At 48.9% G+C, this 19763-nt stretch overlaps 6 protein-coding genes across 6 annotated transcripts; 5 read left to right on the top strand and 1 right to left on the bottom strand.

Annotated features, from left to right (window-relative positions):
* Positions 1–949: 949 nt before the first annotated feature.
* On the bottom strand, positions 950–1678 carry BC939DRAFT_441601 (uncharacterized protein; the record flags this gene model as incomplete). The annotated part of the gene is made up of 2 exons (XM_051554262.1): positions 950–1492; positions 1583–1678. Coding segments are annotated over 2 exons (348 nt in total), but the record flags the coding sequence as incomplete, so codon positions are not given.
* A 286-nt stretch (positions 1679–1964) lies between these two features.
* Positions 1965–4550, top strand: BC939DRAFT_393694 (P-loop containing nucleoside triphosphate hydrolase protein; the record flags this gene model as incomplete). The annotated part of the gene is made up of 4 exons (XM_051552103.1): positions 1965–2287; positions 2381–2572; positions 2667–3748; positions 3850–4550. 4 exons carry the CDS (start codon positions 1965–1967, stop codon positions 4548–4550), a joined length of 2298 nt encoding a protein of 765 aa, XP_051415417.1.
* A 326-nt stretch (positions 4551–4876) lies between these two features.
* Positions 4877–8290, top strand: BC939DRAFT_441596 (P-loop containing nucleoside triphosphate hydrolase protein). Its single transcript, XM_051554261.1, has 8 exons — positions 4877–5539; positions 5653–5876; positions 5977–6331; positions 6457–6765; positions 6853–6920; positions 7009–7483; positions 7582–7829; positions 7924–8290. Exons 1-8 carry the CDS (start codon positions 5011–5013, stop codon positions 8158–8160), a joined length of 2445 nt encoding a protein of 814 aa, XP_051415416.1. The 5' UTR covers positions 4877–5010; the 3' UTR covers positions 8161–8290.
* An 854-nt stretch (positions 8291–9144) lies between these two features.
* On the top strand, positions 9145–10228 carry BC939DRAFT_483269 (WD40-repeat-containing domain protein; the record flags this gene model as incomplete). Its single annotated transcript, XM_051559170.1, is given in 4 exon segments — positions 9145–9212; positions 9223–9334; positions 9467–9580; positions 9686–10228. 4 exon segments carry the CDS (start codon positions 9145–9147, stop codon positions 10226–10228), a joined length of 837 nt encoding a protein of 278 aa, XP_051415415.1.
* Positions 10229–10544: 316 nt separating this feature from the next.
* BC939DRAFT_441592 (uncharacterized protein) lies at positions 10545–12970 on the top strand. The gene has a single exon (XM_051554260.1). The coding sequence runs from the start codon at positions 10952–10954 to the stop codon at positions 12758–12760; it is 1809 nt and encodes a 602-aa protein (XP_051415414.1). The 5' UTR covers positions 10545–10951; the 3' UTR covers positions 12761–12970.
* A 5665-nt stretch (positions 12971–18635) lies between these two features.
* Positions 18636–19704, top strand: BC939DRAFT_389396 (uncharacterized protein; the record flags this gene model as incomplete). Its single annotated transcript, XM_051551884.1, has 3 exons — positions 18636–18730; positions 19175–19310; positions 19669–19704. Coding segments are annotated over 3 exons (267 nt in total), but the record flags the coding sequence as incomplete, so codon positions are not given.
* Between the last annotated feature and the right edge of the window lie 59 nt (positions 19705–19763).

Raw genomic sequence — 19763 nt, 5'->3', positions numbered from 1 at the left:
ATGAAACCGAAGCTCGCCTTTTCTTCCTCCTTCAGAACAGCTGCATGTTTGAGTGCTCGAGAGAATAATAAAGCTCAGAGCGCTCAAATATGGAAAGGTCGGCAGTTGTCTATTAAATTGGTAATAAATTGGGCGTATCGAACTTCTTTGAAAAGAGTGCTCGGATGAAGGCGATACTGCTCTCCATCGACCCGATCCACTCTGCGATGCTCGAAGATGTATCTCTATCAACCCGATGCATTCTGCACGAGATGCGATCTCAGGGGTGGGACAGAACTGACGCGTTTCGATTAGATTTTGCACCTAATCAAGTGTTTTTTTGTGGTGCACTTACTACACCGCCTACGACTGAGGATCCCTGAAGCCGTAGTAGGTCCAGGTCTAAGAAGGGGCCCTTGTGTATCTTGATGTCCAATATTTCGCCTACTCCACTCAAACGTGGCGACTCTCTTAGATTGACCGTTATATTCTCCTCGAGAATTTCATTTGATCCATGTTCACGCAATCCTGACCAGATTGCACCAGATGGTTCATTTATTTACCGAAGTGCTTGATAGCTTGATATTTACCTCAATCCAATATGCGGGTCGTTTCTGAAATAGTGTATCTACTGGCTTCAGGGTTTTTGTGATATGACGACGAGCGCTACTATCAATCTTTCATCCCGAAATGATGATAGCAAAGACCGAGCATCAGAGAAGTTACGCAGAATCATCTTCCCTGGGTCTTCCCTCACTCTCGCTGTGACTCCTTGCCGCCCCTTGGTACCCCCTCTTTTTTTTTTTTGGCTCAGGCACACATTTAAGGTTAATGCAATGTCCTGTATAAGAGAACTGGTACACCTTGGTTCCTGACCATAATCTCTTCTTGTACTCTGCTGACGCATTGAAGTTTATAAAACGTTCCCAGAAAATGAGCAGATATCGCGACAATGATCATCACAGTATCGGTCTTGGGGGGATTGTAACCGAGGTCTGAGGTATCGATTCACGTAGTATGCTAGTTCTGCGAGAAGGCGTTCTATTAATTTATTCATCGAAAACACGTTTTCCATTAAATAGCGAGGCTGCGACGCGTCCATGTATAGACTATATTAGAATACAGCTGTTGCCCAAATCAGGTTTCTATGAGTGCCAGCATGCCAGTACGAGTACATAAGATATGCAGGAGTCGATCGTAAAAGGAGTGTGGCGTCTAAAAAGAAGACAGTGTTGTTCCATATGCACCTCCATTCCTTCTTTTAGTCTCTTTCCCGTGCCTCAGTAGCCTTCCGTTCAGCATCCGCCTCCTTCCTTGCAAGTTTTTCGTTGCGCTTCGCCAATGCCTCAGCTTCTTTGGCTGCCTTTTTCTTTCCCTGACGGGTCGTGGGAGCAGGGGGTGGTGGAGGATCAAATGCAGTCGGCATGAAATAGTTGATGAGCTTCATGGAAATGTTGTATCCGAGGAGCACCGCCAATGGATAGTAAATGTAGCTGTTGCTTAGATCGTAGGCCTAGAGAATAAACGACAGGTATTGTGTGAGGGTACCGACTTTGATGACTGACAGGAACCGTTGAAGGGGTCACATTTGTATAAAGCGTACATAGCAGAACAGGAGGGCAACCAGAAAGACGCCAAAGCCCACAGCGTAATACAGAGGCTGGCTCGACATGGTGTTCAGAAGAAGGAAGAGGAGAGTGATGGAAAACGAGATGAAAAGTTCCCTCGCTTGCCTTCAAGGCCCTCGGATCTCGTATCTCATTGGATATCGGCTTCCAGCGAATCATATTCAAAACTGGGTGTGGGATCGATAGCTTAAGGGCTACTCTGACTGCCATCTTGCTATGTTTTTAGTTTTTTTTTTTCAAGCTCTCTCAGTTCGTTCACCCATCTCCTTTCTCCATCTATCTACAGGGATCCACTTTGCCATGTCTGAATCCAAGTCGCAGAAGCGGTCCAAGGCCGATAAGGAGACTGACGCTCCAATGGAGAATCCCTATCTCGCTCACCTTCCTCCCAGCGAGCGACTCGTTGGCGGCGCTTCAGGAAAGAACCAACATGGCCTTACCCCCAACCATCCCTTATACAACTTTGTCATTGGCGCAACTACTGCCGAACAGGGCGAGGCTGCAGAGGAAGGTGCCACCAACCCATTCACTGACAAGCCCTTCAGCGAAAAATACCGCAAGATTCTCGCCGGCCGTCGCAAGCTGCCAGTCAACAAACATCGCAAGGAGTTTTTGGATCTTGTGCAGAACAACCAGGTCGTTATCTTGGTTGGAGAGACTGGATCTGGAAAGACCACTCAGTAGGTTACGGCTGCTTTTCTGCATCGCTCAATTGGTCTCTATCCGTCCTCTATCGATTGACTAACTGGCGATCTCTTTCCGAAAACTCATAGGATTCCCCAATTCATGGTATTCGACGATCTGCCAGCGTTCAAAGGCAAGAAGATCGCATGTACGCAGCCTCGTCGTCTTGCCGCCATGTCTGTTGCACAGCGTGTCGCCGAGGAAATGGATGTAGTCATGGGTCAGGAAGTCGGCTACAACATTCGTTTTGAGGACTGCACAAGTGAAAAGACCATGCTCCAGTAAGATTTATTTTCGCCGCAGTATTTTTTTAAATTTTGTTTAAAAATACGCACATGTTGTTAAACCCGCAGTTGTTGACTTCAATGTTGATAGATATATGACCGACGGTATGCTGCTGAGAGAGGCTATGAACGATCCATTGTTGTCGCGCTACTCCGCTATCATTTTGGACGAGGCCCACGATCGCACACTTTCGACCGATATTCTGATGGGATTGATGAAGGAGATCATCAAGAAGAGACGAGATCTGAAAGTTGTAGTCATGTCTGCGACGCTTGATGCTGGAAAATTCCAGAAGTATTTCGATGACGCGCCATTGATGAGTGTTCCCGGTCGTACCTTCCCTGTCGAGATTTACTACACACCTGAGCCCGAAAGCGATTACCTGGAGGCTGCCATCTTCACTGCTCTTCAGATCCACCGCAACGACGATGCCGGCGATATTTTGCTGTTCTTGACAGGAGAGGAGGAGATTGAGGACGCGTGCCGGAAGATCAAGCAAGAGGCAGATCAGATGCCTGATGCTGGTCCTATCAAGGTGTTGCCGCTGTATTCGACATTACCCCCACAGGCACAAAAAAGGATCTATGATGATGCGCCGCCACCAAAGACTCCTGGAGGACGGCCAGGACGCAAGGTCGTTGTTTCGACCAATATTGCTGAGACGTCCTTGACCATCGACGGTATCGTCTATGTCATTGATCCCGGCTTCTCCAAGCAGAAGGTGTACAACCCTCGTATTCGTGTCGAGTCCCTGTTGGTCTCGCCCATTTCAAAGGCCTCGGCTCAGCAGCGCTCGGGTCGTGCTGGTCGTACGCGCCCTGGAAAGTGCTTCAGATTGTACACTGAAAACGCCTTCATGAAGGAGCTGATCGAGACAACTTACCCAGAAATTTTGAGGAGTAACTTGGGCACGGTTGTGTTGCAGCTCAAGAAGCTTGGAATCGATGACCTTGTCCACTTCGACTTCATGGACCCTCCAGCTCCTGAGACCCTTATGCGTGCATTGGAGCTGCTGAACTACCTGGGCGCATTGGATGATGACGGCAACCTGACCCCTCTTGGAAGCACAATGGCTGACTTCCCTGTTGATCCTCAGCTCGCCAAGATGCTGATTGTCAGTCCCCAATATGGATGCTCTAACGAGATCATGACGATCGTTTCTTTGTTAAATGGTATGATGTTGCTCAATGTGTTCTATTGTATCCTCCTTTGGTGTCATGTATTGGAAATGATTCATTAACGGTTTTCCGTCTTTACTCTTGTTCGATGATAGTTCCACTGGTCTTTATGCGTCCTCCAGAGCAGCGCAAGCTGGCAGATGAAGCTAAAAAACAGTTCTCGCACCCGGATAGCGACCATCTCACTCTTCTGAATGTATACCACGCATACAAGACCGCAGGCGAAGATCAAAAGTGGTGTTACGACAACTTTTGTAACTACCGTACTCTGAAGTCAGCCGACAATGTCAGGACACAGCTCAAGCGATACATGGAGCGCTGCGATCTGGACCTTGTCTCGCTCCCATTTGTTGAGAATGAGAGAGGTCCATACTACACGGGCATTCGCAAGGCCCTTGCAGCAGGATACTTTATGCAGGTTGCCCATCAGGAAAGGTCAGGAAAGAACTATTTGACGGTCAAGGACAACCAGGTCGTTCGCCTGCACCCCAGTTCGTGCTTGGACCATGCGGCTGAATGGGTGATCTATAATGAATTCGTGCTGACGAACCAGAACTATATCCGCACGGTAACGGAGGTCAAGGCGGAGTGGTTGCTGGACATTGCACCGGCGTACTTTGACCTCGACAGTTTCCCGAACTGCGAGGGCAAGCGTGAGCTGGAGAAGCTGATCATGCGGAGGAAGAGCCGGGGTGGCAACCGTGAGCGTGAGCGTGATTATGAGCAGGACGACAGGAAGAATCGCAAGAGCGACCGCAATGACCGTGACCGAAAGGACAGCAAACGCAGAAGATAAAAAAGAGATGGATATCGGCCTCTCTTCTGTCTCAGTCCTCTTTACGTCCCTATGCATATAGGCCTCCAAACATTCGGCTTATAATACCGCAACCACCCCTTTCATCCTTTTGCATCTTCGTTTTTGTCTTCATCTTCATCAATAATATAACAGCAATACATTCGAGTTATATACAATGAAGTACCATTGTTCAATTGTTTCCTCTAACAAGTGGTGTGCTGCGGTGTTGCACAAAATGGGCGAGCAAAATGAGTGAATCGGAACAGAAGGCAGTCCGCATTCGCCCTCAAAAGGGACCTCCCCCCTCTGGCGGCACCTCTACTTTCCACTTCCTCCTTATCGTTTCCCTGTAGACCTGCTCTTTCCGTTCACTCTTCTCCCTTCCCTTGTTCATCGCCATCTGCTATCGACTTTGCTCCTTCTTATCCCTACTTCGTACTCCGACATCTGCTTCCCACCCATGATGGTCCTTGCAATGCGAGCAGGCAGTCCTGCTCATTGGTCCATGGCGCTGAGACGGCCTCATCACTATCGGGCTGCCAGTCTCATTCTACGAGGCAGGATGCACAGCAACCACACGGATGCCACGGGTGATATCGTCCGTCAAGACCTACCCTGCCGCTTCTTCACCTCGTCGACCGTTCATCGCTACACAAGCCAGCCGCCCAAGAGCTCCTTGTCCTCGTCCTCGTCCTCGTCGTCCTCGACTTCTTCTCCCTCCTCCTCCTCCTCCTCAGCCGCGACGACAGGACTTTCGCACGAGGCTTCAGAGACTGCTTCCACCAACACTACTCGAGTCACCAGAAAGAGGCAGCCGAAACAGAGCTCCACAGAACCTTCAGGGCTCATGGCACAGACTGCTTTGAAGAGGGATGATCGAACAAGCTCTGCCACAAGTATTAACTCAGGGCTACGTTCATCAGAGAAGGCAGGTGAGGACGTAAGGGGCGCCATTGCCAAGGGTCGGTCAGGATCACACCCCTCAAAAGGTACGTTAACCCGATGATGCCCTTAGTCATGCAGCCAGTGAGTCCTCCCCCTCCCTTTCCACCCTGGATAGTCCGGTTACTCACATATTCGCAATTGCTCATTTACGCAGCAGGAGACACTCCGTCGGGTGACAGTATTCATGCAGCTATGCCTTCGTCTACCATTTACCCATTACAATCGCCGTACTCAAGTCCCTTCCAGTCGCGTGATGTCACTGGTGGCGGTGGAGGAGGTGGTAGTGGTGGGGCTGGCGAGACTTACTCTGGTTCTGCCAGAAAGAACGGGAATTCATCGCAGTCCTCAGAGTGGATGGGCAGTGTCCAGAATCCACGAATGGTAATAGCCGAAGCAATGCGACATTGGGATATCTCCATTTGACGTACACATGTTAACTCTTGTTCTTCTGCTATCTCTCTTACACCGCTCTATACTTCAGATTGTTCAACACTTGGACGAATATGTCATAGGACAAGAAAAGGCGAAGAAGATCCTAGCTGTCGCAGTCTATAATCACTACTCGCGTGTCAACGAAAACTTGCGCCAGCAACAGATCCAAGATTCATTGACAGCCGTTGCGAACAATCCACCGTCACCATCCTCCAACGTCTACTATAGCTCCAGTGTTTTGATGAGTGAGGGACCTAGCACACCCGACCCGATCATCGAGCCATACAGCCCATCTACACCATCGTCATCACCATCGGCCCCAACCTCTCCTGGACAGGACTCGACTCCTGACTCCAAGGATCCCAGCACTAATAGCAGTGCTGACCTGCATGTGCCTGGAAGACGTAAGGAAGCGATGAATAAGATTTCAAATGGGACTTGGGAAACCATTTTGGAGCAGTCATGCGGAAACTTTAATGGCGGGAATGAACACCTTAAACTCACGCAATATACTCCCGCAATTTAATAGAGGCCATTCACTACCCACACCGACAACCTTGGATCAATTCTGCGACGAACGGACATGGGAGCGGACACGGACATGGGCAGAATCCGCCATCGATGTTCTCCCAGCCGTATGATACCTATCAGAAGCCACCGCCATCTCCCCCATCACAGCAGCAGGAGCAAGCGCGGAAAGCCGATGGTCCACCCAAACCACCGCCTACCATTTTTGACAAGAGTAACGTTCTCTTGTTGGGCCCCACAGGGTCAGGAAAGACCTTGTTAGCCCGGACACTAGCCAAGGTTCTCAATGTCCCGTTCTCCATGTCAGATGGTATGTCCTAACTCTTGTGCTATTTTTTGCGCCTGATCTACAATAATTCTCACTAGATTTTAATCATACTCTTAATACGATACATAGCCACCCCGTTCACACAGGCAGGGTACGTTGGCGAAGATGTCGAGATGGTCATTCATCGCCTATTGCAGGTATGTTTCGTGAGCCCGGTGTGCTAAAATGCGATACGATCCTCTATACTGCTCAGTGTTAACATGTCCAACCTATGTCGTTTTCTAGAACTGCGATTACAACATCAAAAAGGCAGAGTGTGGAATCGTGTTCATTGACGAAATTGACAAAATTTCAAAGCGTCCCGACACTATGTCGATCTCGAAGGATGTATCTGGTGAAGGTGTCCAGCAGGCACTTTTGCGTATGTTGGAGGGTACGGTTGTCAATGTCACGGAAAAGAATGGATCCAATTGGAACGGATCAAATACAGGTCGCAAAGGTGGCATCCCCGGCATTGGTGGACCTAGCTCTGGTGGTGGAGGACCGGGGGCGAAGGGCGAAATCTACTCGGTCGATACGAGTAATATTTTGTTCATCCTGAGCGGTGCATTCATTGGACTGGAGAGAATCGTTATGGATCGTGTCTCCAAGGGCTCGATCGGTTTTGACGCGACAGTCCGAGCTCCGTCGTCCGAGCTTGGTTCGTCAAAGAGAGCCGCAGATCATGTCAGCCGGCTCCTGGAGCAGGTTGACCCAACTGGTAAGGCGCCCGGGCAATGGTGGCTCAATTACGACCTAGGTTATCCTATGTTCTTATGTGTTGGTGTACTGACTGTGTTTTGCGGAAATGACATATAGATTTGATCAAGTTTGGGCTGATTCCCGAATTCATTGGAAGATTGCCTGTTGTTGCGTCAGTCAACCATCTAGATGAGGCAGCATTGGTGCGCATCTTGACAGAACCCCGTAACTCTCTTGTGAAGCAGTACCAGGGACTTTTTGGACTGGCCGACATCAAGATTCATTTTTCACAGGCGGCTCTCTACACCATTGCAGGCCAGGCTATCGAGAAGCAAACAGGAGCCCGAGGTTTGCGCAGAATCATGGTAAGGCTCATTTTCCATGTTAGGCCTCGCGGAATGTATGCGTCTTATTATTTCAGGACGTGTTTCTAAGGCTTGATTGCCTTTATTGAAATAGGAATCTTTGCTACTGGATGTCATGTATGAAGCTCCAGGATCGTCCATCAAGCACATAGTGATTGACAAAGAGGTCACGCTGAGCAAGAAACCCGCAATTTGCTTTGCGAGAGGCGCGGAGAATGCTGTTACTGAGGCGCTGGATCGTGATGATCAGGGGCTATCTCCGAGGCAACTACAGCTGCAGTCTGGTAGTCAGGATGAAGAACCACCTGCAGCGGAGGCAATATCTGTGTAAAAACAGAATTGGAGAATTACTAGATCGACATTCGTTTGTTGCTGCGGATATTGTCGTAAATGAGCAAACAGGCACAGACGGAGTGCCAGCGGAACCTCACTCATGTAAATAAATCAAGCTGTTGTGTATATTTTTCTCGTTGGGCATGGTGCTTGTCCAAGCTTCAAAGGAAGCAGGGTCAACTCACGTGCCGAGACCCACATGTTATTCTAATTGCAGTATGAGTCCTCTCCCCGCCTCTCCCTCACCCTTCACCTTCTTTCCCTTGCAACGGCAGCATCTTCTCTCACAGCACGATTGCAACCCGCGGACAGCTTTGACGACCCGTTCTTTTTTTCCTCAGGAGTGACATTCGAATTCGTTCTCAGTAACAAGACTTGCAGCACATACATTCCTCATGTTCGCAAAGCATCGCACCACCGGCTACAACGGATACGCTGTACGAACCTTTTTTCGGTTACTTTGTTCGAAGCGGACAACGCTTCTCTCGCTTCCCTTCGCTTCCTTTCGCTGACCTTCGCTGCTGCTATTCTGCCATCTACTTTATTGTTTCAATTGCGTGTTGCTGACTACCAGGTGCAATGGAGCCCGTTTTTTGAAGAGAAGCTGGCGGTGGCATCGGCTGCCAATTTTGGACTGGTCGGCAACGGAAGATTACATATCCTTAGAGCTGGAGCAGGACCGACAGCAGGAGCCATCGACGTCGAGCGAGTGTAAGTGTTTGGAGATCCTCCTTTCGTTTTTCTCCATTTGCTTTCCTGGTCTGGCTGTGCTCTTTGGATGAGGGGAGGAGGGAGGACGGTGTGCGTGTATGCGTGATCTGGGTGGGTATCGGCGGGTACTGATCGGCTCAGGGGAATTAAATTCCGGTCAAAGTGAAAATTTGTTCAGTCCATTGATCAGGCAGACCGAAGACATAACTCTCACGCACACAACTCACGGCGCCCCGATTGAAGCAGGAGTTCACTCGAATGTATGTCTGGAATGGCAACTAACGGGCTTTGTCTTTTGTCTTCCGCTCTGCGTTGTGCGTGTTTTTTTTTTATATTCTGGTATATATAGGTTCGATACTCAGGATGGACTGTTTGATGTGTGCTGGAGCGAAGTGAACGAGAACCAGTTGATCACTGCTAGCGGCGACGGATCCATAAAGCTCTGGGATACGACATTGGCTGTAGGTCGCTGTTGTTGTTTTTCTTCTTCATTGCAACAGATGATGGACAGGACCGATATTTTAGCTGCCTTCCTATGGCCAGGAAACCAGTCATTGATTGACCTTTGCTACTATTTCTTTGTCTCTCTATAGGATTTTCCTATTCAAAACTGGCATGAGCATCAGAGGGAGGTGTTTTCGGTTAACTGGAACTTGGTCAGCAAGGATACGTTTTTGAGTGCATCATGGGATAATACTATCAAGCTGGTAAAGAAAGATGAGTCGATTGCTCGATCGTATCAAGCTTATGCTCCAAGGAATACTCAACTTAACCTAATCTCCTCCTCCTCCTTGTGGCCCTTTCTCTCATAGTGGAATCAAAATAGTCCTCGGTCATTACAGACGTTCAAGGGACACTCTCACTGCGTGTACTCTGCAATGTGGTCTCCTCACTCCCCTAGTCTCTTCGCATCTTGTTCAGGAGATCACACCGTAAAGTTGTGGGATGCGAATTCACCGGCACCGATCCAGACAATCCTCGCTCATGGAAATGAGGTATTGACGCTGGACTGGAATAAGTACCAGGATCATACGGTTGTAACAGGATCGGTCGATCATACGATCAAGGTGTGGGATTTGCGTCGTCCGGATCGGGAACTGAATTGTCTGAGGGGACACGAGTATGCGGTGAGGAAGGTGAAGTGTTCGCCGCATTCGGGATCGCTAGTAGCATCAACTTCGTACGATATGACGATGCGGATGTGGGATATTACAACAGGGGATATGATTGAGATCCATGATGCGCACACGGAGTTTGTGCTCGGAGTCGACTTTAATCTGTATCGGGATCGGGAGGTGGCCACTTGTGCGTGGGATGAGAGCGTACATGTTTTTACACCGAGGTGTCTGATGTGAAGGAGATGAGGAGACATTGAATGGGGCAAGGACAAGGCCATTCTTTGTAGGCACACTTTATTAAAGAACTATGTTTTTGCGCGTATATCCGCTACTTGTCATGAATGTCATATGCTTCAAATTGTATGGCAGCACGTCAAATGTCGAATGAATATGCAGTTGAGCAGATGCATGTGGAGCAGACGCATGTGGGGCAGACTCATGGGAAGTGGACCAGTGCAGACACTATGGTGGGCGTAAAAGGTTTGTCCGACTTGTGTACCCTTCTCTCTCTCTCTCTCTCTTCTTCTTCTTCTTCTTCTTCTCTTTCTGCATTCCAACCTTGTCCTCATTCGCATTCCTGCTGTCATCCACATTCCTTAGTTCATTCTTTTTTCATCACTGTTTTGTATTGCCCAGGCTGCAGGCGGAGGTGTTGAAGGGGTCTCAGGAACAGGAATAAATCTCACTGCACTGCACAGTTAGTACACTTCAGCCATGGCACTCAAGCTATCGGACGCATCGCAAGACAGTAACCACCACAACGCCATGTCCTTGCTGAAAAAGACCGCCACCAGCACTGCCACGACAACTGCCTCATCGAGCAGTGCGCAACTACCACGTAGCCTATGGACAAGCAACGACAGTGCCTTGACAGAAACAGAACACATCGATCACCCTCAGAGTCCCTCTTCTTTCGCTACCGTCAGTGGCAATGCCATTGGTTCGGCCTTTACTTCTACCATGAAGGGTGTCTCCAACGACGGTAGCCGACAGAGCCACCGTCAGTCTGCATTTTTTTCACCTCCACTCACGTCTACCTATCCGCCGTCACCGGGGTCTTTTTCCGTGTCGAATTCGCCTCTCCAGGAACGCTGCGAAGCACTCGAATCTGAGCTGTCTGAGTTACGAAACCGATTCCAGCGATCGGAACAACACTTAACCGTTCGGGAGAAACGTCTTTCGCAGGCGCAGCAAAAATCGCACAATACGGAGCAGTCATTACGGACATTGAAACAGCAGCACGAGATGACCTTGATCCGGCTATCGAAGGTACAAGCCGAAGCGACTCAGTCCAGGACACTTTTGGAAGAAAAACACAAGGAGATTCAAGAATTGAAGACACAAGTCCAACACCAGGCCCGCGATCTTAAGGAGGCTGTCATGGAACGGGACTCGCTGTCGCTGGAAATGGTCGATTGCCATGCGGACAATGCAAAGTTTCTGAGACGGCTTAGGACTTCGAACGATAAGACGGATCAGTTACAGGACGAGAACCGCCATCTGATCGAACAACTACGGGAGCTGCGCGCTAGAATTGTGGAAATCTTGGATGAGAGGGCAAAGTTGTCGGACACGCTGGGTCGGGAACGGTACCGGGCTGGACAGGCTGCGCTGGAACTGGAGAGGGTGGTGGCAAGGTACAGGGATGAGGTCGAGAGGCTACAGGATCTGGTGCTGGCGATGGGGCATAAGCATGTCCAGGTCCAAAGACAGCTCGCGTTTCTTCAGCAGCAAGCACAGGCGCAGATGCAGATGGGGCAGAAACAGCAGTTGGCGATCGAGCATCCGGATTCGCAGGGACAGGAACAGGCGCAGGCACTTGTTCACCGCCCTTCTTCGGCCTCTTCAGCATTGTATTCGCCCTCGACCCATTCTTCTGTGACTGGTGGTGCATCATCGCATTCGACATCGGCTTTATCTTCCCACGGAGGACTCGTTCTTGGCGACGGTGCCCTAGCATCGATCTTGTCCTCGGTTGCAGCCAGTTCTCATTCCCGCCGGTCCAAGCCAACGCGTCGGTTCACTATGAATGCGTTGCCCAAAGAGGCGCCTCAAACGCTGGAGCAACGAAAGTGTGAATTATTGATGGACCAGATAACGGTGCTTCAACGAGGACACGACAATTTGCGGCAGGAAAAGATTACGCTGGAGCTGCAACTTGATCTGATGCAGCGGCAACATGGGTTTCAACAGCAGCAACGAGAGAGACGCAGGGGCCCGCAACGCAAAGCCCTTGGTCATGACACACCACAACAACAGCAACAGCAACAGCAACAGCAACAACAGCCGCAAAAAAATTATACTTCAACAACAATACCAGTAACAGGAACCGAATCTAGTAAGGGCCTGTTGTCATCAAACACGGTGGTGGAGCAGTGTGCACAGGTCGATGAGGCAACCGAGAAGAACAGGCAGGCGAAAGATTTGCAGATTCAGGGGGCTCTGGCGTCACTGGAACCGAAGCGTGATAGTCCCAATGTGAATATCTCAAGTCGTGGAAAATTGAAATACCTGGATCGGTTGCGACTGCCGCATGAGACGCAGCAACAGGTACTACAGCAGGCAGAGTCGTCTGGATCTTCGTCATCAGCTTCTACGCCGTCACCGTTGTTGAGTTCTTCTGCGAGTCCGGCAGCGCAGAGCAAGTCGTTGAAGCATTATACCCAGGAGCGGGAGTACCCTCAGCATCGGATACCTCGGATCGTGGATCAGGTCGAGTATGATGTCCAGAGGTGCAGTTGCTGCATGGGCACGCTGATCGAGATCTGATCTCAATAGGAGGTAAAGAAACCGGGGAGACAAGAAATGTCCTAACCTTCAGCTTGTTTTGGCGATGAAGATCCAATAAACAGAAACGCCGACCGAGTGCTCATCGTACGCCTCAATCCTTTCTCCTCATTTGCTCCTCTGACTTGAATGTGATGCAAAATAAAGCAAGCCAAATTTGAGCGCTCGTGCGTCCATGCATGCATAGACAACATCCATCATTCATGGACACAGACACGCGCTTGTAAAAAAAAAAAAAAAAAAAAAAAAAAAAAAAAAAAAGCAAGATGTACAAACTTTCCCGCCCCTGAAAAAATAAAAGAAAATACGTGCTGCGCTTGGTCCTTCCTCCCCCCTTTCATTTTTCTCGCGTGGCAATTGGTACCGAAGTAGACTACAAAGGCCAGGCTGATGCATCCTCTAACTGCAAGAATAAAAAAAAAAACAAATGAAACTGTTTGAATAGATTATGGCCAGTCAAGATTACACGTCGCGAGGAGCAGCGCACGGAGCCATAGTTACCACGCGTTTCTTTAAAAACATACACACGTTATAAAGGTACCATACACGAGCCATTTCTACATGATCTTTGGTTTGAGAAAAGGAAAAGGAAGAGGGTGGGATAAACAAATTGATACATCCGAGAAAATAACACTGCGGGCGTGAATGGTGGGTACGGATGTAATATAACCGGACACGCGCATGCGCCCTTGGTCGATTTGTGTTTGGTAGTTTATTGTCCTAACGGCCCGACAGACACGCGCGGAGATGTGATATGTTCATGGCCGTGGGAGCAGTGCCGCTAGACGGCATTTTAGATTCGGAACTAACCTATGCGTTTCCCCCCAACCGGAAGACCTTTTGTCTATTTGATCATTGGGCGGGATAAACAAGGGATGGGGGGGTTAGTTAGTTCGAGTTTAGGTGATTGTCTGTGTTCACACTAAGTTCGTCTGAAGAGGATGATCATTGGAGTGAGTGCCAGGTTTGGTTGGGACTAGGCCTGTAGGGTTAGACTAATGGTATGACGCGTGTTCTTGGTGATGACATGACAATTGGCACAAAGCGAGTGAGAATGCTGTAAAATCGCCCCCACAGCTTGCAAATCGAGAATTTTCTATAGACGATGGGTCCACCGCTCGCAACTTGGAGGGCGTAAGGTCTAACGGCGGGGAAGGGCGAAGCGACATGCGGGGGAGAGAGGAATAAGGGGGGAGGGGCCCGGGCAAGGAAAAGGAAAAGGGAAATTCTTCTTGCAAGCACACGTCCCCCAACTAAGCAACGGCTTCTTATTTTTCCTCTCTCTCTCTCACTCCCTCTTTCCATGCGAGTATCGTACGATGTGTGATCTGTTCGCGCTCAAAAAAATTGGGTTCGAGCACGAATGCAGCTAAAGCGATGCTCAATGAAAAGCCAAGGCAGGATACTTGCCTCCATCTGCTCTCCGCAGTACGTTCTTTCAAATATAGGCAACACATGCACATGCGGACGCGCGAAAGGGAGCACATATACATAGAATACACTCAAGAAAAGCAGCTACCCAATATTTTTCCTCGGAGAAGAGGCAAATGTAGCACACAACAACGTGAATGCGAAGGCCGTTGATTTACATGACGCTCGTCAATCGGAACAGTCTAATGGATTCTGGTGCAGGGACCTGGATTCGTGCACCCAAGGAACCCCATCTGGGTTCCCCTACACCATCCGTCATCGCTCGAGAACTGGGTTCGTTAGTTTGTGTGCAACATAGCAACTGGACCCACAGTCCTGGTACTCTCAAGAACGTACACAGAAATCATGGCAATCTCTTTTCTGAGGTGCTTGACTCATCATCTACTTTTTCCTTTTTGCTCGTCAATAGTAAAAATACTAGACTACTTATAGCCTACCATCCCAACTCACGCGGATGTTCAATTTTCTAGGTCTTAGCCTTGAGGAGCTCGCTCGAGCTTAGCGCTGGAATGTGATGTCATTGTGCACCACAACTGTCGCCTAGTAACCCAGTAAATTTGCCCTCGCCTTTTTTTTTAAGTATGTACGTTCACAGCACACAATCGAGGGCAATCCTTTAAGTGCAAGAACCTGGTGGGCACAAAAGTAAGGTTTTAAATGAATTGGGGGGCACGATCATATGGGGGGCACGATCATATGGGGGGTACGATCATATGGGGGGTACGATCATACCCCACACAAACTGAGGAGGGGAGGTTTGAGAGGAGCGGAGGATTATATTGTGAGGGAGGATAGAAGGATGTGTGTGTACGACGTTTAATGCTGTCGATTTTGTGCCACGATGCTATAGAGATAAAGAGAGGGGGATGGAGAGTGAGCGTAAACAAGGTGATAGCTAACTAGACTACTATCAAGGACAGGGATAGATACCTCATATGCAGATAACAACGACTAAAACAAAACACCAGCCCTTCCTTCATCTTTGCTCTCATGCTCGGTCCGGGTTTGACAAAGCTAAACGCGTTCCCATCCCTCCCACTGAGCCTCTCACGAGAGAAGATGCTTGTCTTCCTTTCATTCTTCTCGTGCAACGACTATTATGTCTTCTTCGCTGCTCTTGTTGTCCTGTCCATGGATTAATAAAAAATAAAATAAAAAATAAAAAATAATACTTTGTTCACTTCCACGACCGGCCGCAGGGCTCAAAAAGAGAACTTGCGCCAAAGGTCAGCTGCCAAAGTTTCGGACAAGGGAGCGTGCAACACGGAACACTTTTAATGAAGGCCTATGGGCGCATGCGGGCGCTGGTCTGCGCTCACTCGCCTTGCGTTTTTGTTTTCCGGGAGAAATATTTAGTATCGGTTGCACACACACACACACACACACACACACACAAACAACAACAACACCAACACCACCAACAACAACAACAACAGCAACAACAACAACAAAAAGATCCTATTCATCAGCTATGCAGCCAATACGAAGTATGCGTTATAACCTTGTGCCTGTCCATTTGGAGGAGGGGCGTATGAACGAGGAGGATATAGTAGTGGGCGAAAGCCTGTGGATGGACGAATGGCTGGAGAGTAAAGAGAGGAAAACGATGATCAGAAGCTTGTTTGCCGTTCGCTCTTTAAAGTGAACATGCGGCAGTAATTCAGGTACAGGCTTGGTGCGATAAAAAAAAAAAGCACACACCATCTAGATTAGTTTGCCGCGTCCTCAATAAGAAGTGGATCGCGCGTCGTAAGTTTTACCCCGCATTTTCTTTCTTTTGTCAACATGTGTTCACCCACACCACCACGCCATGACAGTAGACTATCACAGCTCATTTTGAAATCAATAACCAAGGATTTGGTCTGTTCTGAGGGCCTTAGCCCATGTTGCTCTGTCCCACGGAGAGGAGAGACATGTCGCCGTGTGCTCTCAAGAAGGCCGTGTGGGCTCGAGCTGTTACTTTCGTGAACCCTTATTTATGTTTTATCCGTAGATAATAAACTGTAAAGTCAAAGAAAAGGCTTTTATGGCAACCAACGTGCTAAAGGCTAAAGTTATGGGCCAACTAAAAGGTGGTCCCGCCCCTACCCATGGCTTAATCTCCGTTTTCCATCTATTTCACTTAATCCAACGGAGTAATTTTGGCCGGCGTCAGAACAATAGCACTGAACAACATTGAACAACAAAAGGGCAACGTTCACTCCACGTTTTTTCTTGCCCGACCCACGGCCATACTGTTGGACCAACATGCAGGTACACAATTGTAAGTTGCAGGACCGAGCTTAATGGCACGGTCAAGAAGGGGGCCGTGGGTTCTTGTGGTCGTTGTAGCCGTAGCGATTAATCGTTCACAAGGTGGTTCGTTCGTCTATAAAAAAAAAACCCACAGCAAGAGATTGAGGGGCAACTACGAATAATGCCGACCCATCATCGCACATGGATCGAAAGTTATTCCTCTCCTGCAGGCGCTCCCTTTTCTCCCAGTCTTTTGCGAGGAGAGGAACCGTCTTTGGCGATGTGGTTTTCGGATACATCTTTCCTCCTATGTACCCTTGACAATACGTGCAATTCCATTCGCCATCGACATGTGGTATCGTTTATTCGAAAAAAACAATGGAAAATAAAAAAAGACAGCAGCGATGCATAGGTAACGGAGGGATCTGGGTAAGGATGAATGTACAGTCATGTCTGATTTGCGGTGTGCGACCGTTCTCCATATCACTGTTCTATGACAGTGTTCTCTTCTGGAGACCATAGACCTGCTTTGTACGTCCGTGTCTGCATCCACGGTGAGTGGACATTGTGAGTGCACAAATGACAGAGGCCGAGTGACAAATGATGTAAGTGCTGACGGAGATAAATCTTGCGGTAGTACAAGTGCTTAGGGTTCTTTGGACGTGGAACATACCCAATAGTCTGAGCGAAAGTATTCCTTGGTTTCAGGAACATCGACTGCAGGGTTCTTGGCTGACAATAGAAAATTGTTTTAAGAATAATCAGTGAGATACCGGATCTTATGGACGACAGTTGATTGGGGACAGTGGAGATTGAGCCGACTGCATGGATTTCTCAACAAGAACCAGAGAGAACGGACCAAGCAGGCTGACTACCCGCCCTCTAATTTTGGGAATGGGTCCGAGTGGCCGTGCATTCGATCGGGGTGGCTACGCGGGCGGGGATGTGGTAGGCTGGTTCCCACTGCTTGGCTTGCATGTTGACAGAGCGTAAAAAAACAAGTACAGTAAATAGACGGACGGGGGTAGGGGTGCGCTCGGTCCCTCTGCGCAAGAGCAGCGCTCAGAGGTAGCCCTTGGGTGGATCAGACCTTTCCCTTTGTGCATGCCGCACAAACTCAATGTGCCAATATACATAGAGTGCTGGGTTAGAGTACGTTTGAATCGGTCTGTATTGGTTTGAATAGACAGATTGGTCTGAGACTAGTGTACAGACCCAACCCAAGGCGATTTCATTGCCCTGCATTTCCTTCTTCTTCCTTCCCTCTCGCTTTCTTCCATTCGCCCACGCATTTCATTTCTCCTCCCTCTTCTGCTGCTTGTTTGCCACCAAAAGCACCACAGCACCCCCTGCCCTCGATTGAGTATTAAAAGTAGAAAGGATCCGTCGAATCCCTTTTTGTTGTTGTTGTTTTGTTAGTGGTTGTGCTCAGTTGTGTTTTTTTGTGCTCTCATTTTCCACCACCACGTTTTCTGAACCTTCCTTCTCCCCCCCACCTCTCGTCCCACTCACCCCCTCCTCCCTCCTGCCCCTGCCTGCTGGGACAAACAAAAAAACGGCCCCGAGACCTCCTTCCTCCTCTTCTCTTTCTTCATTCATCTACACACTCACATTCACATCTTGCCATCAAAGGCAGAAAAAAAAAGAAAAAAGAAGCAGTTCACAGCTCACATCTTTGTTCTGCTTACAGCCAATCCCTCCTCCCCCCTTTGTTGCTCATCCCGTAAACGGTCTCATTCTTACCCTCGAATCACTCGGCACTAGTCCCATCCAACTTGTCCCGTGCACCCTCTTTTTTGTTTTTGTCCTTTTTGAACACTGACTCCTTTTTCGCCACCTCTCCACCTCTCTCTTTCCCTCTCATTTTATTTTTTTATTTTTTTTATTTTTTATTTTTATCGTCCGTGTGCTTACGTTCGATCAAATGGATATTCGAAGCATGCTGAACTCGGGCTCTGAGGCCCAGAAGAAACTCAAGCAGCAGCAACTACAAGAACAGGAGGAGGACATGCGCAGACAAGCCCAGCACGATAACAGCAGCAGCAACAGCAGCAGCAACAACAACAGCAACAACGATGACGATGTTGATATCGACCTTGATATCGACCTCGAGGATAATGGCGAGGGCGAGGACGAGAACGAGAATGGCAGCTCCTCTGAGGCCGAAGGTACAGTCTCAATGGAGTCCCTCGAGCGACCATATGAGTGTGCCTGGGAGCATTGCAGAAAGTCGTTTTCTCGGCGATCTGATTTGGCAAGACATCGGCGCATCCACACTGGCGAAAGGTAATGGATTGAATTGAGTTGGAAGGACTGCATAGAATTGAGCAGGACTGAACAGAACAGGGTAGAGTCATTTGATCACTCACTGGGCTAGGATCAACAGCCGGTCTCGCTTACCTTAGTCTTTCTTCCCTCCTCATCAATGTGTCTTAATTGCGAGAGAAGGAACGGGGGGTGTGAGGAAAAGCAAGATAGAACGAGTGTGAGGAAAAAGGATGGTGTGTGATCAAGTTTTTTGTCCCTATGCACTGCTGAGCAAACCCCCCATTGATGCAGCACCGCATTTCCTTTTCCGGGTCATGCTTCTGAGGATTATAAGGGGGCTGGATGCAGTCTTATGGAGCAGCATGGTCTGGCCAAGTCCCTTTTTTTGTGCTATTGATGGCGCCGTGATATTAACGAACACTCTATATCTCTGTTTTTGCTGTGTTGTTCTGCTACCCCTAGGCCGTACCAATGTGATTGGGCTGGCTGCGGGAAGCAATTCATTCAACGTTCAGCCCTGACCGTTCATTATCGCACCCACACCGGAGAAAGGCCCCATGTTTGCGAATACGAATCCTGTCAGAAATCCTTCAGTGATGTAAGTCAAGTCCCTGACATGCAATTACAAGAACGATGGGACCAAAACCACCCATGCACACACAAAGTACAAGATGCAATATGGACACGATGGAACCACGGATGGACATTTTGGTAACAGGAAGCAGCACACAAGAACATGGCAGGAAAGATGGTCAAGGAGTCACAAGCCCCTGAATTTCTTGGTGCTTGTGCGCAACGCAACAGCGCAACAACACGATAAAACGGGAGATTCATGTGAACAAGCGTCATTCGATGCGTGTGCACTGGTTGAGCCCGTTTTCCTACAAGGAGTTATATGTATACATTAACGGCGATGGCTAATGCCTTTGGTCCCTTGATCCCTTGATCCTTATTAGTCCTCTTCGCTTGCTCGTCACCGCAGGACACACACAGGAAAGCGCCCGTACGTTTGTGAACATCCTGGGTGTGGCAAGACCTTTACCCGTCGTAC

Source organism: Gamsiella multidivaricata (assembly GCF_025024155.1).
Source record: "Gamsiella multidivaricata strain RSA 2152 chromosome Unknown BC939scaffold_11, whole genome shotgun sequence".
NCBI lineage: Eukaryota > Fungi > Mortierellomycota > Mortierellomycetes > Mortierellales > Mortierellaceae > Gamsiella > Gamsiella multidivaricata.
This window is presented reverse-complemented; position numbering and strand designations above follow the sequence as displayed.

What these genes read in the sequence shown, in the direction of transcription:
- BC939DRAFT_441596 (XM_051554261.1), top strand. Translation starts at nt 5,011, where the DNA reads ATGATGGTCCTTGCAATGCGAGCAGGCAGTCCTGCTCATTGGTCCATG. An exon ending in GTGTCCAGAATCCACGAATG is followed by an intron (nt 5,877 to 5,976) that starts GTAATAGCCGAA and finishes TCTATACTTCAG; the next exon opens with ATTGTTCAACACTTGGACGA. An exon ending in CCCGTTCTCCATGTCAGATG is followed by an intron (nt 6,766 to 6,852) that starts GTATGTCCTAAC and finishes TACGATACATAG; the next exon opens with CCACCCCGTTCACACAGGCA.
- BC939DRAFT_441592 (XM_051554260.1), top strand. Translation starts at nt 10,952, where the DNA reads ATGAAGGGTGTCTCCAACGACGGTAGCCGACAGAGCCACCGTCAGTCT.